This window comes from Trachemys scripta, chromosome 1 (genome assembly GCF_013100865.1).
Source record: "Trachemys scripta elegans isolate TJP31775 chromosome 1, CAS_Tse_1.0, whole genome shotgun sequence".
NCBI lineage: Eukaryota > Metazoa > Chordata > Testudines > Emydidae > Trachemys > Trachemys scripta.
Genome location: NC_048298.1, coordinates 91,159,324 through 91,179,280, shown reverse-complemented (window position 1 = coordinate 91,179,280; position 19,957 = coordinate 91,159,324). Strand labels below are relative to the sequence as shown.

At 50.1% G+C, this 19,957-nt stretch overlaps 1 protein-coding gene across 1 annotated transcript; it reads right to left on the bottom strand.

The window, feature by feature from the left end:
• Positions 1-1,653: 1,653 nt before the first annotated feature.
• Positions 1,654-19,730, bottom strand: LOC117880340 (extracellular serine/threonine protein kinase FAM20C-like). The gene is made up of 10 exons (XM_034776435.1): positions 18,902-19,730; positions 15,812-15,987; positions 15,592-15,670; positions 13,531-13,623; positions 11,264-11,379; positions 10,412-10,592; positions 8,455-8,564; positions 2,886-2,967; positions 2,579-2,638; positions 1,654-2,230 (listed from the first exon to the last, which is right to left on the bottom strand). The coding sequence occupies exons 1-10, from the start codon at positions 19,396-19,398 to the stop codon at positions 1,957-1,959; spliced, it is 1,668 nt and encodes a 555-aa protein (XP_034632326.1). The 5' UTR covers positions 19,399-19,730; the 3' UTR covers positions 1,654-1,956.
• Positions 19,731-19,957: the final 227 nt, after the last annotated feature.

Genomic DNA, 19,957 nt, shown 5'->3' with positions numbered 1-19,957 from the left:
TTGCTATTACCCTTTTTCAGGGAGAATTAAGAAGTAGTGAAAGGCAATTATATGAGAATCTGCAAAGGTTTGCCTCCCTATTGGAAGTTGGGGCGGGGGCAACTCCATTGCTCTGTGTACCAGGGATTTGATAATTCCAGCTCTATTGGGGCTTTTCTATTACACTGGACCAATTTTTCACCATTGCTGTCACTGGGGCAGTTCCACTGGTGGTAGCAATGGCAGGAGCTCTCCTGCAGGCTATCTGCCAATGTTTTTAACCACTGTATCATCCAACCCTACTCAGAACAGCTCTAGAGATTTAAAGTGCCAGCAGTCACTAGCACCTTGTTTTCATGCTAGGATGAGGGCAATGATAAATACCGAGCAAAGGAAGAGAGCATTGTAATGGCAGTGGCACAGGCTGAGATGCCAGTGAAAGTCTGCAGTGGCAACACGAGATCCACCACTATCACAGTAACGAATGCTTTTGCTTTACGCAGCTCTTCTCTGAATTCTCCAAGCTGCGTACAGCAAACTAGTAGATTTCAGAGTAGCAGCCGTGTTAGTCTATATCCGCAAAAAGAAGAACAGGAGTACTTGTGGCACCTTAGAGACTAACAAATTTATTAGAGCATAAGCTTTCGTGGACTACAGCATATATATGCATCCAAAGAAGTGGGCTGTAGTCCACGAAAGCTTATGCACTAATAAATTTGTTAGTCTCTAAGGTGCCACAAACTAGTAGAGGAGTCATGAACAGAACCCAGGTCCTCTCACTCCCCAAGCCACACACTAATCACTAGACTATGATTCCTTGGTGATCTGATGCACCCCCAAAGGCCCCCAGTTACTGTGTCCGTGAATTTCCAGCCATGGCAGTGCGCTCCCAGTTAGGCGAGGGTTATTTATTAACTCACACATCACAGGCTGAGTAACAAAAACAATGACACACCTTAAATGTGGGCTAAGGAGCTATGATTTTTAATATAATGGTCACTGTACAGACAGGGAGTCCCCACTGGGGGCTTTTCCCCTGCAAAATATTTATCTGTTATTTACTTGTATTCCAGCAGTGCTTCGAGACGCTAACCAAAATCAGGGCCCCATTGTGCTAGGTGCTGTGCAAACACATAGTGAGAGACAGTCCCTGGCCCAAAGAGCTTACAAACAAACAGACACAGGTGAGAGAAAGGCATGATTATTATCCCCCTTTTACAGAAGGGGAGCAGAGGCACAGAGAGATGAGTGACTTACCCAAAGTCACAGAGGTGATGGCAGAGCCAAAAAATGAACCCAGATCTCCTTAGTCTCCAGAAGTGTCTTATCCACAAGAGCAACCTTTTTCCCTAAGTAGCCCGGGCTCCTCAGCCTTACCTAAACCCAGGCCTACCTACACACTTACTTCAGTATAACTGCGTCACTCAGGGGTGTGAAAAATCCATCCCACTGAGCAATGTAGTTATACTGACCTAACCCACCGTGTAGACAGCGTTATGGCGTCAGGAGAGCTTCTCCCGCTGACACAGCTACCGCCTCTCAGGGAGGCGGAGCTATTATGCCGATAGGAGAGCTCTCTCCCATTGGCTTAGAGCGTCTTCACCAGAAGTGCTACAGCGGCGCAGCTGCATCGGTGCAGCTGTGCCGATGCACGTTTCTAGTGTAGACCGGCCCTGCTGGCTCCTGGACTCTGCAGGAGCTGAACGCTTACGGGAGTTTGAAATCTACTTCCCTCCCCTGGGTTCACTTTGTAGGGTTCCCCTTTTGATTACAGCCAGACCTCCCACTTGCCTCTTTGTCCCACTCACTTCCCCATCTAAACTGTCTCCCTCTCCCCACCATCAGTAGATTCAGGGACTATGCCCCCAATATGGGCACCTAGCTTTGGCTGCACCAGTGCTGATTCTCATTCAGCAAGAGTCCAGATTGCAGAGGCAGCCTTGGGGTCATGGTGGGAAGGAGTGTCTGCTCAGCCCATCACGCTTTTTTGCTCCTTGTCTCTTGGCGCTGCCATATTGCCTGTTTCAGCTTTCCCATGTCATCCACCAGCACCTCCTTCTGGCCTCCCTTTGCCATGCACACCCGCACCATGTCCAGTACTCGCTGGAGCCGCCGGTCCAGAGCTTCCAGGTGAGGCTCTGATAGGACTGGCGAGAGGCGGTCTGAGGCCAGCGCCTCCCGCATGATGTCACTGAGGCGGTACGGCTCCGTGGCAAGCAGCTGCAAGCGCAAGAATGTCGACTTCTTGATACTAAGAGTGGGGGTGGGTGGAAGGGAAGAAAGGAGAAAAGAAAAATCAACCAAGCCCCGACAACACCTGCTATTCATGCAATGCCGTGCAGCCTGACTGATCCCAAAATGCTTTGCAGACAGTATATGCAGGGATCGCTCGCCCACTGCTGAAACCGACACCTCTGGGGTGTCATGGTGTCTACACCATGTGACAGAGATCCTGCTTTTTCACTTTGAAAATCCAGTCGCCCAAGCCCAGACAGGGCACTTCCTGAACCAGAACAATCAGACTTCCACTGATTCCTTAGAAAGTTACCCCCCCTGGGGTGGAATTGGGAAGGAGGGAAGGGGTAAAGAGAGCCATTACCTGCAGCACTGCTGGAGAGGGGCCAGGATGGACATTTCATCATGAGAATGTCTCCCAAATCTAAGGAGAGCAAAGAGAGTGTCAATTATGAGCGTAATGTGCCCCTTATGGGCTGTGCAATATTGTCCATCCCACCTGGGCCAGAGACCTCAACAGCAATATGGCAATGACATCACAAGTCATGTCTGGGCTGCCACATCATTCCCAGCATGTGCAGAGACACTCCCTGCCAGATCCTTCCCATGGCCTCCCTGTGTCTGCTGTTCTCCATACTCCTTGTCAGCAGGAGTCCATCTCCCACTCTTACCCTCGGCCATTGTCCAGGTGAAGCAGGAAGGTGTCATTACCAAACTTCTCAAAAGTCTCATAGTGGTGTCGGTCCATGTTACCTGCAGAAGGGAGAGGAGAATGGGGACAGGAGAAGGGCAAAGGGGAAGGGGGAAAGCAGCAGAGAAGAGAAATTGGACATTCTGCTTCAAGCACATCCTGAGCTCCAGGGATAGAGTAGACAAAGAGCGTGTCTACACTACAAAATTACGTTGACCTAAGTTACGTCGACACAGCCACCACAGTAATGAAATCACTTTTGCCTGTCCACACTATGCTCCTTGTGTCAGCAGTGCATGTCCTCACCAGGAGCCAGGGGCACTGATTTCACTGTCAGTGTGGGGCATTGTGGGATGGCTTCTGAAAGGCAGCAATGATTGATGTAAGCAACGCAGTGTCTACACAGACACTGCATCGACCTAACCATGTCGACCTAAGCACTACACCTCTTGTGAAGGTGGAGTTATTAAGTCGGCATAGTAGGTAAGTTACATCAGCAGGAGCAACATTGTAGCATAAACACTTACCGAGTTAGGTTGACGTAAGCTGCCTTATGTCGACCTAACTCTGCAGTGTAGACCAGGGCAAAGAAAGTGTCTCATGGCGGGGAGAGGCTGAATTAGGGCTGTATGTAGCCTTTCTCCTTTAGAGACGTGGGTTGAACTTCTAGTGGGTCATCAGTGAAATGAGTTTGGTGGGCCTCAAAATCACTGCCTTGTTTGACAGAGTGGCTATTTCTCTTCAGGGGAGGTCCCAGACTAGGACAGTGGGGGATGCTACAGCTCAGGTCTGTGTGCTTGTAGTGTGGGGAAATGGAACTGCAGGAGAGAGCTGCATGCCAGGACTGAAGTGCAAAGGTAGAGCTGTAGGTATGGTGGGATTGGGCAGGACTGGAATAGCTGGGAGTAGAGTGGAGCAGGTTGGAACTGTGAAGGGAGTAAAGAAGATGGCCTGGTTTCTATATATCCTCAGGTAGTGAAGGAAGAAGCGAACATATTTTTGGACCCCTGATTATTTTTGAACATCCATAGAGATCATCAGAGACTAGAACAAAGCAGTTGAGATGCTGATCTTTAAAAAAGGAAAGAAGAATGATCCTAGCAATCACCACTCAGGATAATGGAGCCATGAGTAATAAACAGCACAAGATTTATCAATAATAGATCTTGTCAGTCAAACTCTCCTGCTTTTTAGATAAAATTACAAAGTCAATGGATCTTAGTAAAACATTGGATACTGTGGCTCACAGAATCCTTACTCTTAAAATTGATGTCGATATCATGTTGGATATGTCACTGTCCTGTGGACTGGAACCTGGATGGAAACTCTAAGAAAGACTAGCAAGCAATGGCACAGTAGTGAGTTGGAGGAGCAGCCTAGAGAGGGGTACTGCAGAGATAAGTGGTGGAGCCATCTCATTTAACATCTGGAAGAGGGAGTGAATAGCATGTTAATGGCTTTCACAGATGTTACTAAACTGGAAGGAGCCGCAAACCCCAGTGAGGAGAGAGAAATAACAAAAGGGATTTAAGGGCTTGTCTAAACACAGCAATTGTACTGCTTTAACTATACTGCTACAGCTAAATCACCCATGGTTCCTGGTTCCCCCGTGAGGAATTGCCATGAGATGCATTCCAACTTCACTCTAATTAAAGCAAAAGCTATAGGTTAAGATATTATGCTGAGCAAGGCTTTTGACAGAATTGTACCAGCGGCAGGTGGGATTGACACAGAGCTCTAAAGAGAACACATCAGACTTTGCTGGATGTGCTAGGGATCCCGGCAATCTGATTTTGTCTGCGCCTGGACACCCTGCTCAGGGACAAAATATGAAGCAGCTCACGTCCACAAACTGTTTTTTCACACCCTGCTGACAGATTTATTGACAGCAGCATTCAGACTGAACTGTGACCTCACCTGCAGTGATCTCAAGAGAAGCAAGGTCTGATGAATTTCTGCTTGAACACATGGATTCAGCGGTAGTACTGGAAGCAAAAAGGCAGCAGAAACTGATTGGATCTGCTTGTCTCCAGATACCAAAATTCAGTCTCATGGAACACTTACTATGGCAGGACCCTGAGAACTGTAAGGTACTGTAAATGGCCAGGGAAAATAAATTCCAGTAGAGTTAAGCAGCTAATCATGACAACAGAGAGAAGCAGACAAGTCAGGACTGATGGTCAATCAAGCCCAGCCTTCTCTCTTTAGCAATGGCCAGTGCAATACACTTCAGAGGAAAGTTTAACACTTGCTTAATGGACAATTTATCCGATAATATGCCTATATGGGGAAACAAGTGAAATAAGCTAATGGGAAAGATCTCCGAAGTCCCTTGCAGGACAGTGTTGAGGTACCAGCCAAGGAGATACCAGGGATGTAGCTGTTGTCCAAGCTGCAGAAAGAAGAGTCGAGAAGAAAAATGGTGACCACTATTCCAGTATGTCGTCAGGCGTAAGGCATCCGGGTGCAGGAAAAGGCCTGCACCAGAGAGTGAATACTGGCTAGCACAATGACACAGGCCAAGATTTTAAAAGGTGATGATTAGTGATTTGGGGTCCCTGATCTGGACAGCTTAAAAGGCCTGATTTGCAGAGGGCCAGTACTCAGCACCTTCTGACAATCAGGCCACTTTTAGATGTCTCAAGTTGGGCATCTAAAATCACTCAACACTTTTGAAAGTCTTGGCCATAGTTCCACATTTATTCCAGAGGAAGAAAATTAGAGAGAGGGAGGCATCATCTGTTACAGACCCCTTAAAGTTTGGGGCATCAACATTCAGACATCTGCTTCAGGGAACAACCTTCAACTCTGGGGTCAAAGGACAGAAGTGTTTGAAAACATGGATAATGCTAACAGAAGGGTCAAGGGAGGAAAATGGCCTGCAGAGAAACTGGGAACTCCCAAAGAAGGAGTGAAGTTGCAACGCTCAGGAATACATACATGAGTCTTATTGCTCCACAACAGCATGCCCAGTTAATCCATCTGATGGTATTTAATAGGGTGTATCCTGAACTGAATCCAGGAAAAGGAAGAGGCAGATAAGTAGCAGAATAAAAATCGAGAAAGGGATGAAAGAGAAGAGATCACTGAGGACAAATCTAAGACATTAATTTCAAAGTCTAAGTTGTGTGTGGGACTTGGAGGATCCATCTATCCCCAGCATGGAGCTGAGACTGAAGGCCTCCAACTATTCTCACTGCAACAATCTGGGGCACCCTGAAAGCTATTAATGAACAATAGCCATAAATGGAGCAGAAGTAAGTCCAATGGCACCAGCAGCAAAATCAGCCTAACTGCTTGCATCAGTGACAAAAGATAGTGGAAAAGGGAAACTATCCAAGTTATGTAACCAGTTAAAGAAATTGGGACTCAGCAGAGACAACAAACAAGCAGTGATCTAGACATGCGCTTCAGATCCCTAAGTGAACAGAACATTGTGAACAGCACCGAGGCATGGCACTGGAATACGTCCATAGCAAAGAAGAAGGGTATGAAACAGGAGGGGCAGGAATGAGAGTGGTAGGGAAAAAAAACACTAACAGCATTAGCCAGTGACTGGGCAATAGCCATCATCGTCCTTCGGCTGAATGCACCTGTGCAGCAAATGCTGTAAAACTGAATATTGTCTGTAGGAAAGGGAATGTAGATCCTACTGTTCAACAGCTTGGAGATACGTTAAAAACACCAGCCACCCAGTGTAAGAGCACAAGACATATAGGCCACATAGATTTACATCCCATATGGCCCCACTGGAGTAAATGTAAGTTCTTCTCCCATCCTATGACAGACATTCAGAACATAACCAACTGGTCTTTATTTCTGGCTTCAGTCATCAGATGTGGGGTTACAAAAGATCAGGTCCCTGTCACATGGCAGGAGTCAGGATGCACTGACTCCGGATGTCTACCCAGCAAATCAAAACCTGTGGCTGCCTGAGCTAGCCACCTTGGGCTCACAGGGCTGTTTCATTGCTGTGCGGACATCCGGGCTTGGGCCACAGCCCAAACTCTGGGATTCTGCCAACCTGCAGAGTCCGAGAGCTTGGGCTCCAGCCAGAGCCATGAAGTCTACACAGCAATGAAACAGCCTTGCAGCCCAAGTCCCGCAAGCCCACGTTTCTCTTTGCTGTGTGGACATACTCTCTGTGGCCACTGTAACAGCAGGATTTAACCATTTTTTTTGCCCTCTTGCTTCAAAATAGATGGCACCATAACGCTAGCTGCTCTGAATGCCGATTGTGGGAAGGGAGAAGACAGATGAATCACAAAGCTCATAGATGCTATCAAGCCTTATTGCCTTGATTTAAAGAGTTCCCAGGGCCACAACAACTCAAGAATGGAATAATTTCAGCACAGCTATTTTCATTAGTTGGTACTATTTCTAGGGCCTTTGTACAGGAAATGTGATTTGTTGGCAGTGCTCGAAGGGGCGAGCCATTGGCTGTACACTCCAGCCCAGAGGATGCAAAAACAGATATAGAAAATGTTGGCCAGCTAAGCAAAGCAGGATGCTGAAGTTAGATGTGTGGGGGCGCAAACCTTGGCACAGATAAGATAAAAAGACACCTTTACTAAGAAGAAAATAGCTCTCCCAGTGTAGTGTAGACCAACAATGCTGTAGTTTGGTCAACAAGGAAGCATGTGAAAGGACAATATTATACCCACTGTTGTGATTGTTACCCTGGAACACTTGATAAGCTGGACTTCATCCTCCCAAACAACAACCTGAACCTCAGTGATCTAGGGCAGGTTATTATGGTACCAGTGGCATTAATAACAGTCAAGAAGGAAACAGCTTTCTGCTGGTAACGGAGAAAGTGTAATATATAACCGGAGTGCTAAGAACGACATTTCAGAACGAGGGAAAGTGGATGAGCCCAGGGTTCATTTGGTTTAAAACAGAATTAAAACAAAATTCTGGAAATTAAAAGTTAAATTAAGTGTAATGATGGAAATAGCTAATGTGGTGTGAAGTGCAGTACCACAGTGCAGCCAATAGGGGGCAGAGCATGGGACTAATGCAGTAACACTGAGTAACAGCTGGGAAGGGGTAGCCTGGGAAAGCAGGAAGTGGAGACAGGCAAGTTCCCCAGAAGGGGCCCTGTCATTGTCCTGTGAGATCTGTCTGATCTATAAATAAAAGCAGAAATGGCATGCAGAATCATGTGCCCTCAAGGATTTGCTGCTTGGCTTGTACTGAGCATGCTCACATAGACTGAGTATGCTCAGTAACACTACTGAAGCCAGCTGCCCTGACTCTGCCCCTCTACTATCTGCAGGCAGGGGTCATCTGTAGGGTTGCCAACCCTCCAGGATTGGCCTGGAGTCTCCAGGAATTAAAGATTAATCTTTAATTAAAGATTATGTCACGTGATGAAATTTCCAAGAATACATCCAACCAAACCTGGCAACCCTAGTCGTCTGTGAATAAAAATATCTATGCAAAAGCCTCAGAGCCTCCTTGCAGGCACGAGTGCGTCACACGTGGGCAGATCTGTAGGCCCAGGCCTGGGAAGGCATGGGCAGGTTGTTAGAGGGGCACCCACTCACCCATCAGGAAGTCAAGCACAGTCATGTCTATGAGGTCGAGCAGGCGGGAGCCGCTGTCATAGGGCGGTGTCTTTCTCACCTGAGCACAGTAATTCTGATTCAGCTCCCACCTTAGAAGAGAGGCCGAAGGGGGAAATCACAAGGTGTCCTGGGCTCTGGGACTGGGGGAGAGCATCACAGAAACTTCGGATGACTTCTTTTAACTATTTGGGCTTCCCTGGGCCTTCTCAATCCCCACCCCCAGGAACGGATTTCAAGGGACAGTCCATGGTAGATGTCTAGGGTTGCCAACTTTCTACTTGCAGAAAACCAAACACCCTTGCCCCGTCCCTCCGTTGAAGCTCCGCCCCTTCTCCAAGGCTCCACCCCCCGCTCACTCCATCCCCCCATCCTCTGTCGCTTGCTCTCCCCACCCTCTCTCACTTGCTCATTTTCACTGGGCCGTAACATAGGCGCCAACTTTCTCCAGCACTGGTGGGTGCTCACGCCCTCCCCCCCCCCGCCCATGGCCCCGCCCTGACTCCACCCTTTCCCCGCCCCTGGCCCTGCCCCATTCCAACCCCTTCCCCAAAGTCCCCACCCCAACTCTGCCCCCTCCTGCCCCTATTGGATCCCTTCCCCAAATCCCCGCCCTGGCCCCACCTCTTCCCCCAGCGTGCCGTGTTCCCCCTCCTCCCCACTCCCTCCCTGCCCCGTGAAACAGCTATTTTGTGGCACAAGCGCTGGGAGGGGGGAGAAGCAGGACGCGGCAGCGCACTCACAGAGGAGGTGGAGCAGAGGTGAGCTGGAACGGGGGGGGCAGGGCAGGGAGCTGCCAGTGGGTGCTGAGCACCCACCAATTTTTTTCCGTGGGATCTGGGGTGGCGGCAGGGATGAGGGGTTTTGGGTGTGGGAGGGGTCTCTGGGCTGAGACAGTGGGTTGGGATGCGGGAGGGGTTGAGGGCTCTGGCTGGGGGTATGGGTTTTGGGGTGGAGCCAGGGATAAGGGGTTTGGGCTGCAGGAAGGGGCTCTGGGCTGGGGGGTGGAGCCAAGAGTAGTGGAGTATGGGAGGGGGCTCTGGGCTAAGGCAGGGGGTTGGGGTGTGGGAAGGGGTGAGGACTCTGGACTGTGGGTTCAGATTCTGGGGTGTGGCCAGAAATGAGGGGTTCAGGGTGCGGGAGGAGACTCTGGGCTGGGGCAAAGGGTTGGGGTGCGGCGTTTATGTGAGGGCTCCGGCTGGGGGTGCAGACTTTGGGTGGGGCCGGGGATGAAGGGTTTGGGGTGAAGGAGGGTTCTCCGGGCTGGGACTGAGGGGTTTGGAGGGCAGAACAGGGATCATGGCTGGGGCAGGGCGTTGGGACATGGGGGGGTGCCAGCTCCGGGTGGCGCTTACCTCAAGCAGCTTCTGGAAGCAGTGGCATGTTCCCTCTCCGGCTCCTATGCAGTCAGGCGGCTCTGCGCACTGCTCCATCCGCAGGCGCCGCCCCACAGCTCCCATTGGCTGCAGTTGACGGCCAATTGGAGCTGAGGAGCTGGCACTTGGGGCAGGTGCAGCACACGGAGTCCCCTGGCTGCCCCTATGCGTAGGAGCCAGAGGGGGGGGGACATGCTGCTGCTTCCAGGAGCCGCATGGAGCCACGGCAGGCAGGGAGCCTACCTTAGCACCGCTGCACCATTGACCAGACTTTTAATGGAGCCGCCAGGGACCCTTTTTGACCGGGCGTTCCGGTCGAAAACTGGACACCTGGCAACCCTCATGTCCCCCATCATGTGTGGCCGTGCCGTGGGAAACACCACCACCTTCAGTTTGACCCAGCGCCTTGACACTGTCTGGACTCTGTACCACCTTCCCCACCGCCTCCTCTTCCCCACACAGCTGTAGGTCTTGCTGTCCCCCCGCCACATCTCTCCTGCAGCCCCCATCCCATTGCCACACTCGCCACCTGCAACCCGAACCTTCCCTCCCAACACACTCACTCCGCCTTCTTGCTCTTGTGGTACGAGCGTCTCCAGGGGCTGCGCCAGGAGTGGCGTTTGGCCAGTTCCTTGTCGGGCAGAAGGGCCGCCATGGAGCCCTCGAGCTGGTCCGGTTTGCCACACAGGGCGTGCTCCGTGGAGCAGTAGTAGGAGCACTCGCCGAAGAAGCAGACATTGCTGGCTGGGGGGAGCCGGTCAAATCAGGACAGAGCAAAGGTCAGCAAAAAGCAGCAGTCCCAACCCACCCAAAGAATAACAGAGCCTATCTAGTGAGTGCGCTGGCACGCTGACTGAGGAGAGCTCACCTGCAGGACGTGGACAGTAATTGTGTTCAGCAATCCATCTAGATTAGAAGAGAGCAGGTCTGCTCTCATTGTTCAGTTAACCTAAAAGGGCTCCAGTGTGGCTGGAAAGCAGCAAGGACATAGCTGGGATCCCACTATCACACCCACAGGCTGAAATACACAGCTAGCAGGAGATTGATGCGCTTGGGGAGAGGACCTGCCCACTGGGCAAAGTAGTTGGGAAGTCCTGTATCTTGGGAAAGAGGCATTCAGGCAGATAACTCCAAGGGAAGATGGGATTCCTGGGCAGGTAATCCCTAGTGAGATGGAGCAACCAGGCCTATAATCTGGATTGGAGGAAAACATAGAACCCAGGCAGAAACTGAGTGGCTCCAGCGCACTCAGGCAGGTGATCTCCATCCAGATGCACTGCAGATCATTCCTTAATTACATGTGGGTTGGGCAGTGGCAAGTGGGGTGTGAAGATGCGTGTCACTGGAGTTGCAGTTCCCCCCACAGGAGCCCAGCCAGGGAGCTTGTGATGGGCACACAGGCAGAGAACACTCACCTGGGGAAATGAAGAAAGTTCTAGCCAGTTTCTTGTCAGTTGTGATGTCACGAATCTCTTTAGTTATATTCACCAAACGACCAGACACTGGGGGGATTCTCCGGAAATCCAGGATCCTTCGGGGACAAGGAGAGCACACAAGGAACTAAACAAAACACAGGACCAAAGCAGTTTCTTCCGAGTGCTTGTTTCACAACCAGATGGAAGATGGTAAGAACAACATCTGCAGTGACTTTAGCTAGAGTAAAAATGACAAGGGCTATTGATCACCATGCTTTGGTGTGTAAGATGTGGGGTCAGGAATATCTCCACTACCCCACTGTCGTAGTATTGCACAATTAGGTGCAAATCACGGGGATTTTGCACCTTCCTCTGAAGCTTCAGATACTGGCAGGTGCTGGACACAGGTTTTCAGCCTAGATGGCCCATGGGTCATTGCCCTGCTCTCTCTTAGGTGGAGATTGAGTACAGATGATCTGATCCAATACAACAACTCCTAAGTTCCTGGAGAAGATTCTCTAATGCAGCTTTTCTCAAATGCAGCCACCATAGACACATGGGGCCACCAAGGGCTTTTCTTGCGGCCATAGCTTCCTGGGCTGAGACTGGGGGGGATATGCGGGGGAGCAAAGCAGCAGCCCCTCCCCCTCCCTGGTGCTCCTAGATGCATGACTTTGGTATTGGTCGCTAGGGCTGCCAGCAGGGGTTGGGTCATGCCCCCCTCTGGAGACACCTGGGGCACAACACTGGAGGAGCAGGCAGCCAGTGAGTTCCCCAGCTTCCCATGGGCAGTGGAGCTCAGGCTTTGGGCTTCAGCCCTGGGGTGGTGGGGCAGCAGGCTCTTGCCACAGGGCTTTGGTTTCCAATCCCACGCTCTGGCCTCGCAATAGCAGGGCCCCAGGTTCCGGCCACATGGCTTCACACTCCATCCCACAGTCGCGGGGCTTCAGGCTCTGGTCCCCCGCTGCCTTCCCCGGCCATCCACACCCCCCCCATCACCCCTGGCCCCCGCTGCCTCCCCCAACCCCCATCCAGGGCTTAATTTGTCCCTAGGCTTGCCGGGGCTGAGTTAATCTACTGTGAAAAGTGATATATGTTTAATATCACTTTTCACAACAGACTTACTAGCTTGCAATAAATAAATTACAATGATTTGGATGTGTATATGGGCATATTTATTTGTTTTTCCTAAAGCTAATTAAGCATTTTAGGGAAAAGTGTGAGAGCGGCCACCAGCAAGAGTTGGTGGCTGCACTCTCAGGCCACCAAATAAATTTGTCTAATGAAGGCTAGGAATTCACCAGAAACTCCCTGACTTTGTCATTGGGGAAATAAAGAATAGGTTGCATTGGGGCTGTGTCCTGCACCCGACGTGCAATGGTGGTAGATTTCAGTCGGGTCTGTCCCTAAGTAGATATTGGTTCACATCAAAAAATTACTTTACAATCTGGCAGGACAATCTGTGTTTAGGAGAGGCCTGTATTGGAAGCAGGGCTGGCTCAAGGCACCAGCTTGTCAAGCAGGTGCTTGGCGCGGCCGTTCGGGAGAGGGGTGGCACGTCCAGGTATTCGGCGACAATTCGGCGGACGGTCCCTCACTCCGCCTCGGAGCGAAGGACCTCCCGCCGAATTGCCGCCGCAGATTGCGATCGCGGTCGCGGCTTTTTTTTCTTTTTTTTTGGCTGCTTGGGGCGGCCAAAACCCTGAAGCCGGCCCTGATTGGAAGTGCATGGGGTCAGTATTAGGGTACATCAGCAGAGCTGTGTGGCAGGCCAGAACTGGCCAGGGGCAGGCCAGTGGGGATTCTATGGGTCCGGACAAGAGTACATGGACAGAGCTGGATTGGGGGGAAGGCGAGGGGTGCTCTAATGTCAGGATTGAAGGGTATTGACAGCTGCTTTTATCAGGGGGTCCCAGGACTGCTAAAGTAGGAAATGCTGCAGGTCAAGACTGAGGTGCATTGCCAAAGGCATATGCCTTCCAGAGCCAGGTTTGGGCCCATTGAATAAGCAATGTGTGTGCGGGATCTTATGAATGAATGAACATGGAGCTGAATCTACATAGCATTGTAGATGTGCATGATGTTTGGTGACATACAGTCTGAAGTAGGATTCCCCTCTTTCCCCACCAGATGGAGAAAGGGGGCTCCCTGCAAATGGCAGATCCTGTGGCTAAGATTTCAGGGCTGCTGCCAGCCTCCTTTAATAGATGTACTCTCTGTCCCCTGAAGAACAGAGCTGGGAGCTGGAAGGGCTTTGAGGGGCTCACCTGTCCAGGTGAAAGGCTGCTATTTCTGCATTGTGTCGTTCAAAGTCCGAGAAGTAAAAGAAATCTGCTGGGGTCTCTTGGTCCCGGGTCTGCCTGAAATGAAAGGGAAGGGGGGGAGGAGATGGGACAGAGGAGGTTAAAGCCTCCAGTGCTGAGTCTAAGCCTGCTCACCACTATGGGGGAAACTTAGGCTATGTCTTCACTGGGGGGGGGAGGGGAAGATCTATTTAAGATACGCGAATAGCGTAGCTGAATTCGACGTATCGGAGCCGATTTATCCCGCTGTGAGGATGGCGGCAAATCGATTGCCGCGGCTCCCCTGTCGACGGCGCTTACTCCTACCTGCGCTGGTGGAGTACAAGCGTCGATTCGGGGATCGATTGTTGAGACGCGATAATTCGATCCCCGAGAGATCGATTTCTACCCGCCGATTCAGGCGGGTAGTGAAGATGTAGCCTTAGAGTCATTCACTTTCTGATCTAGGTGCATGTTTTATGTCACTTCCGTCTCCAAACTCACTGTGGACACCAGAGCTGTGGAAACCACTTCCCATCCCCATTCATTAACTGCCTCAGTGTCACCCCATCGTTTGCTATATGTTTCACAGAATCATAGACTCCAAGGCCAGAAGGGACCATTATGATCATCTAGCTCAGTGGTTCTCAACCCCTGGGGCTGCTTGTGGCCCAATCAGCATACAGCTGCAGCCCATGTGACGCCCTCAGGGCCATACAGCACACAGCTGCAGCCCACATAATACATAGAGAGCTGAATATGTGGCCCACAATGGTAAATAGGTTGAGAACCACTTATCTAGCCTGACCTCCTGTATAACCCAGGCCATAGAACTCCCCCCAACTCATTCCTCAAGCAGATCTTTAGAAAAACATCCAGTCTTGATTTAAAAATCGCCAGTGATGGAAAATCCACCACGGCCCTCGGTAAATTGTCCCAATGATTGATTACTCTCACCATTAAAAATTTACATCTTATTTCCAGTCTGCATTTGTCTAGCTTCCACTTCCAGCCATTGGGTCATGCTACACCTTTCTCTGCTAGGCTGAAGAGCCCATTATCAAATATTTGTTCCCCATACAGATACTTATAGCCTATAAACAAGTCACCCCTTAACTGTCTCTTTGTTAAGCTAAATAGATTGAGCTCCTTGAGTCTATCATCGTGTCAGGTGTGTTTCCGAATTTTTTCATCATTCTCGTGGCTTTTCTCTGAACTCTCTCCAATTTATCAACATCCTTCTTGAACTGTGGGCACCAGAACTGGACACAGTATTCCAGCAGCGCTTGCACCAATCCCAAATACACAGATAAAATAACTTCTCTACTCCTACTTGAGATTCCCCTGTTTATACATCCCAGAATTGCATTAGGTCTTTTGGCCACAGCATCACCCGGAGAGCTCATGTTCAGCTTATTATCCACCATGACCCCCAACCCTTTTTCAGTCACTGCTTCCCAGGATAGAGCCCCCCATCCTGACATTCCTGCTGTTATTCTTTACATGTACATGCTGTCAGGCCCGTAGAGAGAAATGAGCAGCTCCAGTACATCATGTTGGCTGGGGCCCACCTCCTCCCATTTCTTTATTGACACAGACATTACAGATGTTTTGGGGGGCACCCTGCTCGGGACCCCCTGGTTCAACCGTCCTCCCTGCCCCCCACCTCTCATAAGTCCTACAAGTTGTGCAAACAATGTACAAAATGATCCACTCTGAGGATTTGCTCCCCTCTACCACAAGAGGTCGCACCACCCCATCAGAAACAAACAGCTGACCAGCATGTCTCACTTGTTCCCAGGAAGGAGGTGTCAGTGGGGGAGGTCACCTCATGTCCTCACCAGCTTCCCTTATAGGGGCTCTGGTAAGTAAGCTCATGGAATAAGGCTAGAGTTCCTGCCTCCCTCAGTTTCCTAGCTGGATTTCCTCACCACGTAATGAAATGATTTAAGATGAGCCCAAGCCCGGATGGGATCCAGGATGTTGGTACAGGCCCATCTCTGGAACTGACCGGGCCCTGGCCCCTCTCCTGCTGGCCTTACTCACTTCATGGGTTTGAAGAGTGCCTCTCCATAATTTGGGAACGTCATGATCAACTTCAGCTGGGTCCCTCCTGGTTTCTGGACTGAAATGATACAGATAAGAATCAGGGCCAGGGCAGGAGAAAAGGGAATGAGGAGAGGGACAGACAGACAGACACAGAAAGGGGGACAAAAAGCAATGCAGACACGGAGGGCACGCGTGGGGAGGCAAGTGAGACTGATACCTGAGCCGATGATTTTCTGTGTAGCCAGTTCCTCCAGCAGCGTAGGAGTGATGGGGTCCTGCCGGGAGTACAGCTCATAGCGATTGATGCCAATGTGGAACCTGAGCCATGTGGGATAGGTATCATATGGAGTCTTCCCAGTCGGAAGGACCATCTCTGCTTTACTGCTGCTGACCCTGCAGCCCAAAAGCCACCCCCGCATAACAACAACAGGGTTTAGGACATGCACAATGTACTCTCCATCTCCAAAGTGCTCCCTTATGGTCACACCAAGACAAGATCAGCCCCTTCTCACACATCTATCAGCAAACAAGAAGCTGAGAGGGGACTGGTTGGAGAGGAACATGGGTAGCGGGTATAAGAGGCTTGGGGAGGCTAAACCTCACCATATGGAGCAAGCAATGCTGGATGTGGCGCTCCGCTGACCCGCCGCCTTTGGAGCGCCGCCGGCAGAAGCTCCTGAGAGGTGGGGACGCCACCAGCGTCCAGACCATGGCCGCGCCCACGCTCCGCCCCAAGGTCCCTCCCCGCTCACTCCTCTCCGCCCCCTCCCCGTCGCTTGCCCTTAATGCAGGAGATGGCAGAGAGAAGTGAGCATCAGGTGGGTGGGGCCTCAGGGGGAGGAAGGCAAGCAGGAGCAGGGCTACATTTCGGGCACCAATGGCCCTGCCCCACTTCTAGGGAGCTTCCAGTGCTCAGATCCAGCCTCCCCAAACGCAAGAGTCACACGTGGCCGATAGAAAGGAGCTAGGAGGAATGGCAATACAAAGAGAGGTGGGAGAGCACTCCCTGCTATTCCAGGCCTAGGCTCCTACACACATCTCAGTCCTGACTAGGGTGACCAGATGTCCCGATTTTACAGGGACAGTCCTGATTTTTGTGTCTTTTTCTTATATAGGCTCCTATTACCCCCCCACCTCCGTCCCGATTTTTCACACTTGCTGTCTGGTCACCCTAGTCCTGACCTACAGCATCCCTGGCTCTGCCTGGACTGGGCCTCTCCAAAGTGTCCCCTTGCATCTGGTCTTACCACATGACAAGTATTTTAGGGCAGACCAAACCTTTGGCCCACAGTGCCTGCTGGGCACAGAAGAGGGAGGATGCGTTATTTGATGATCCGAGAAAAATTCCACAGTATCACTTTAAGAAAGGCAATAGATTTAAACTTCTTAGCCCTGTTTTGCCTGTATTTTTACTTAGAGCCCAAATCTAACTGAATTCTTCCCAGCATAAGAATTACCACCTGTGTGTACAGTTAGTTGTATGATATCAATTACTTTAAAGGAGACACCTGTATTTATATATTTTAAAATGTCAGAACAAAGGAGATTCATAGTTATTTTCCAGAAACAACCTTAACACTGATCCTTTATCCTGACCCACTATTTCCCTTTGATTAGTTTGTCATATACCTCTGATTTACCTGGGGAGAGGAGTTCACGTTATCTCTATTAAAACTATCAATCAGTGTAGTTTCTGCATACTTGCATTATGATGTTACATTACAGTAGCACCTAGGCCCAGATCCTTAAATGTACTTAGAAGCTTAAATATCTTTGAGGATCTGGGCACTTGAGAATAGGACCCCATTGTGCCAGGTACTGTACAAGCAAAGAACAAAGAGACAGTCCCACCCCCAAAGAGTTTATACTCTACATCTACTCCTCTGCCCTGGAAGTATACTGAAACTACATCATTTAATAGTTCTACCTTAAACAGCACATACCCATCTTCCAGGTTAAATTATAGCCATATGACAGACTAATCCTCTGAGATAGATAGGGTTAAGGTTGTTTGTGGAATATAGCTCCGAATTTCCATTCTTTCTAACTTTTATTTTTAATAACTACAATGTGGTTCCTTTAAAGTAGCTACTATGTATTTACAATATTAATTACCAACTGGCTTTTAATTCTTCATCTAGGCAATAGTGGTGACACAGGCACGTGGGGACGCAAATAACCACATGCCAACAGTGTGATTGTTGCACCACCAAGTCCTGTGCAGATCAGAGAGCATCTCATGAAATGCAAGGCAGGAAGTAATGCTGAGATTGTAGGTAACTTAACTGTTGGTCATCACATTTCAAAGGGGGGCAGTCTGGAGAACGGGAATGCAAATGGTTAGTGCTATGGAGAGGGGGAAGAGGACTTCTTATGCACTGAGAGCTTCAAGACTATTGAGTTTGGAAAGGAGATGAGGAGATAGAATAAATATTTATTAGAATAAAAATTATATAATATAATGAATTGTATAGAGCTGGCCAGCCCAAAAGCTCCCATTTGACTTCCTTTCAGGAGATGAGGACAAGGGGGCCCTCCCATTACAAGGGTGTACATTTAAAATGGACTAAAGGAAATACTTGCTCATATCGTCTGATTTTGGCAGCCCAGTTTGAGACACTTTAAAGAGGCCTGATTGTCAGAAAGTGTTGAGCACCTGCCCTCTGAGGAGCCTCCAGTGGGGCTCGCAAAATCACTAGTGACTTCTGAAAACACAGGCCATAGCCAATAACTAACCTGTGGAATTTATTGCCACAGGACAGCTGAGGCAAATAGCTTAGTACAGTTCAAAAGGAGGCCATTTATGAGGTGTGGAATAACGGTGACTCTGACTAGGATAAAGTTACAATGCCCCATGCTCCAGGGCAAAAGCTGATCACTCGCTGAATTCAAAACATCCCCACCCTCCCAAAAATATGGTATATCACATCACACAGTTAGTTAGGTGCATTATGGGGATTTTGTGCCTTCCTGCAAAGGATCTGAGAGTGGCCACTCATGGAGGAAGGCCCATGGCTGGCTTTATCTATACGTGGGTAGCAGCTTAGGATGCCACATTTATGGTCATAGCCCTGTGCTAGAACACAAGGCTGGCTGGCCAGCCGGCATTGCATCCTGGCATTCTGGGATTGGGACCTGGCTCTTCTAAACCAAGGGGGGAGGAAAAGTGGGGACACCAAACTAATTATTTACCGAGGATCCAAATACATTTTGGGCCAGCCCTGGACACGATACCATGCTAGATGGACCATAGGCTGGTCTGGTTACTGTGTTCCTAAAGAATATACTGTGTCAGGTGGTCTCTCACCATTCATCACTCCCACTGCTTTTCAGCGTGAACTTCTCTTTGGGGTTGACACTGAAGAGCTTGTCTTTCTTCACCAGTTCCGGGATTGGGATCTTATAGAGGGGATGCTCAAAGAGTGCTGCCATCTTTGACCGCCCTGTCCATGCCGACTTCACCCCTGCCCACTGGTGCTTAAAGTCACGATCTCTGAGAACCATCTTACTTCCGCCACCTGCTGGTGGCCTCCCTTCCAGTGAGCGGGAGCCTTTCTCCAAGGACCCATTGCTGCCACTGAAATCCTGAAGGATCCGCAGGCTCAACTTTTTTTGGACTGAAACTAACGGGCCGGATGGCGGGAGGCCCAAGGGGTTCGCTGCTTTTGGGATACAGCTGCAGGAGCTGGGAGCAACTGGGAGAGCCAAGTCCAATGCCATGTGCATCAGGAGAGCCAAGAGGAGGAGAGAGAAGAGCAAAATTTTAAACTTCCTCTGGAGCAGAGTCTGCAATCGGCGTAACATCCTCTCCAGGCTGATACACGTGGCAAGGTGCAAACGTCCACGGGTGGGTAGGAAAGAGTTAATACTTACGCAGTGTGATCCCCTTGCCAAAAACAAGACGGATGGAGAAGTCCCGAGCAGTGTAGCACCCTGGATTTGGAGTTTCGGTGTTAAAAAGTAAGGGCAATGCAGAAGTTGGGGTTTGCAGGTGAAAACTAAGCTAGCAACACCCGTCACCTTCTCTTCTGCTGCTGTTGCCGTTTCAGGACAAAAGGTGATTGTGTCTGTCCATGGCAGTGAGTCCGGAGCAGCTCCCAGGTCCCTTGTGGAGAGGACCCCCTGGATGTGGCAGCTATCAGTAGGACAGCGAGAGGAAGGGAGGTTGCAGCTTGGTTTATCAGTGTTGATAAGGGAAGAGCAGGCAGTGCCAAGGTTAGAGTGAACGGGGCAAGTTCCAGATCAGTTGCAGCAGATTGTTCAATGACAGAAGTGACTGCAGACAATCCCCTCACCTAATCCACCCTGCAGCCTCTCTCCCAGACTGCTCCCCACATACTCACCCAAGTACCCCCATCCGTTC

What these genes read in the sequence shown, in the direction of transcription:
- LOC117880340 (XM_034776435.1), bottom strand. Translation starts at nt 19,398, where the DNA reads ATGTTACGCCGATTGCAGACTCTGCTCCAGAGGAAGTTTAAAATTTTG. An exon ending in AGCAGTGGGAGTGATGAATG is followed by an intron (nt 15,988 to 18,901) that starts GTGAGAGACCAC and finishes TTTGGGCTGCAG; the next exon opens with GGTCAGCAGCAGTAAAGCAG. An exon ending in TGTGCTTGACTTCCTGATGG is followed by an intron (nt 2,968 to 8,454) that starts GTGAGTGGGTGC and finishes TCCCTTCTGCAG; the next exon opens with GTAACATGGACCGACACCAC.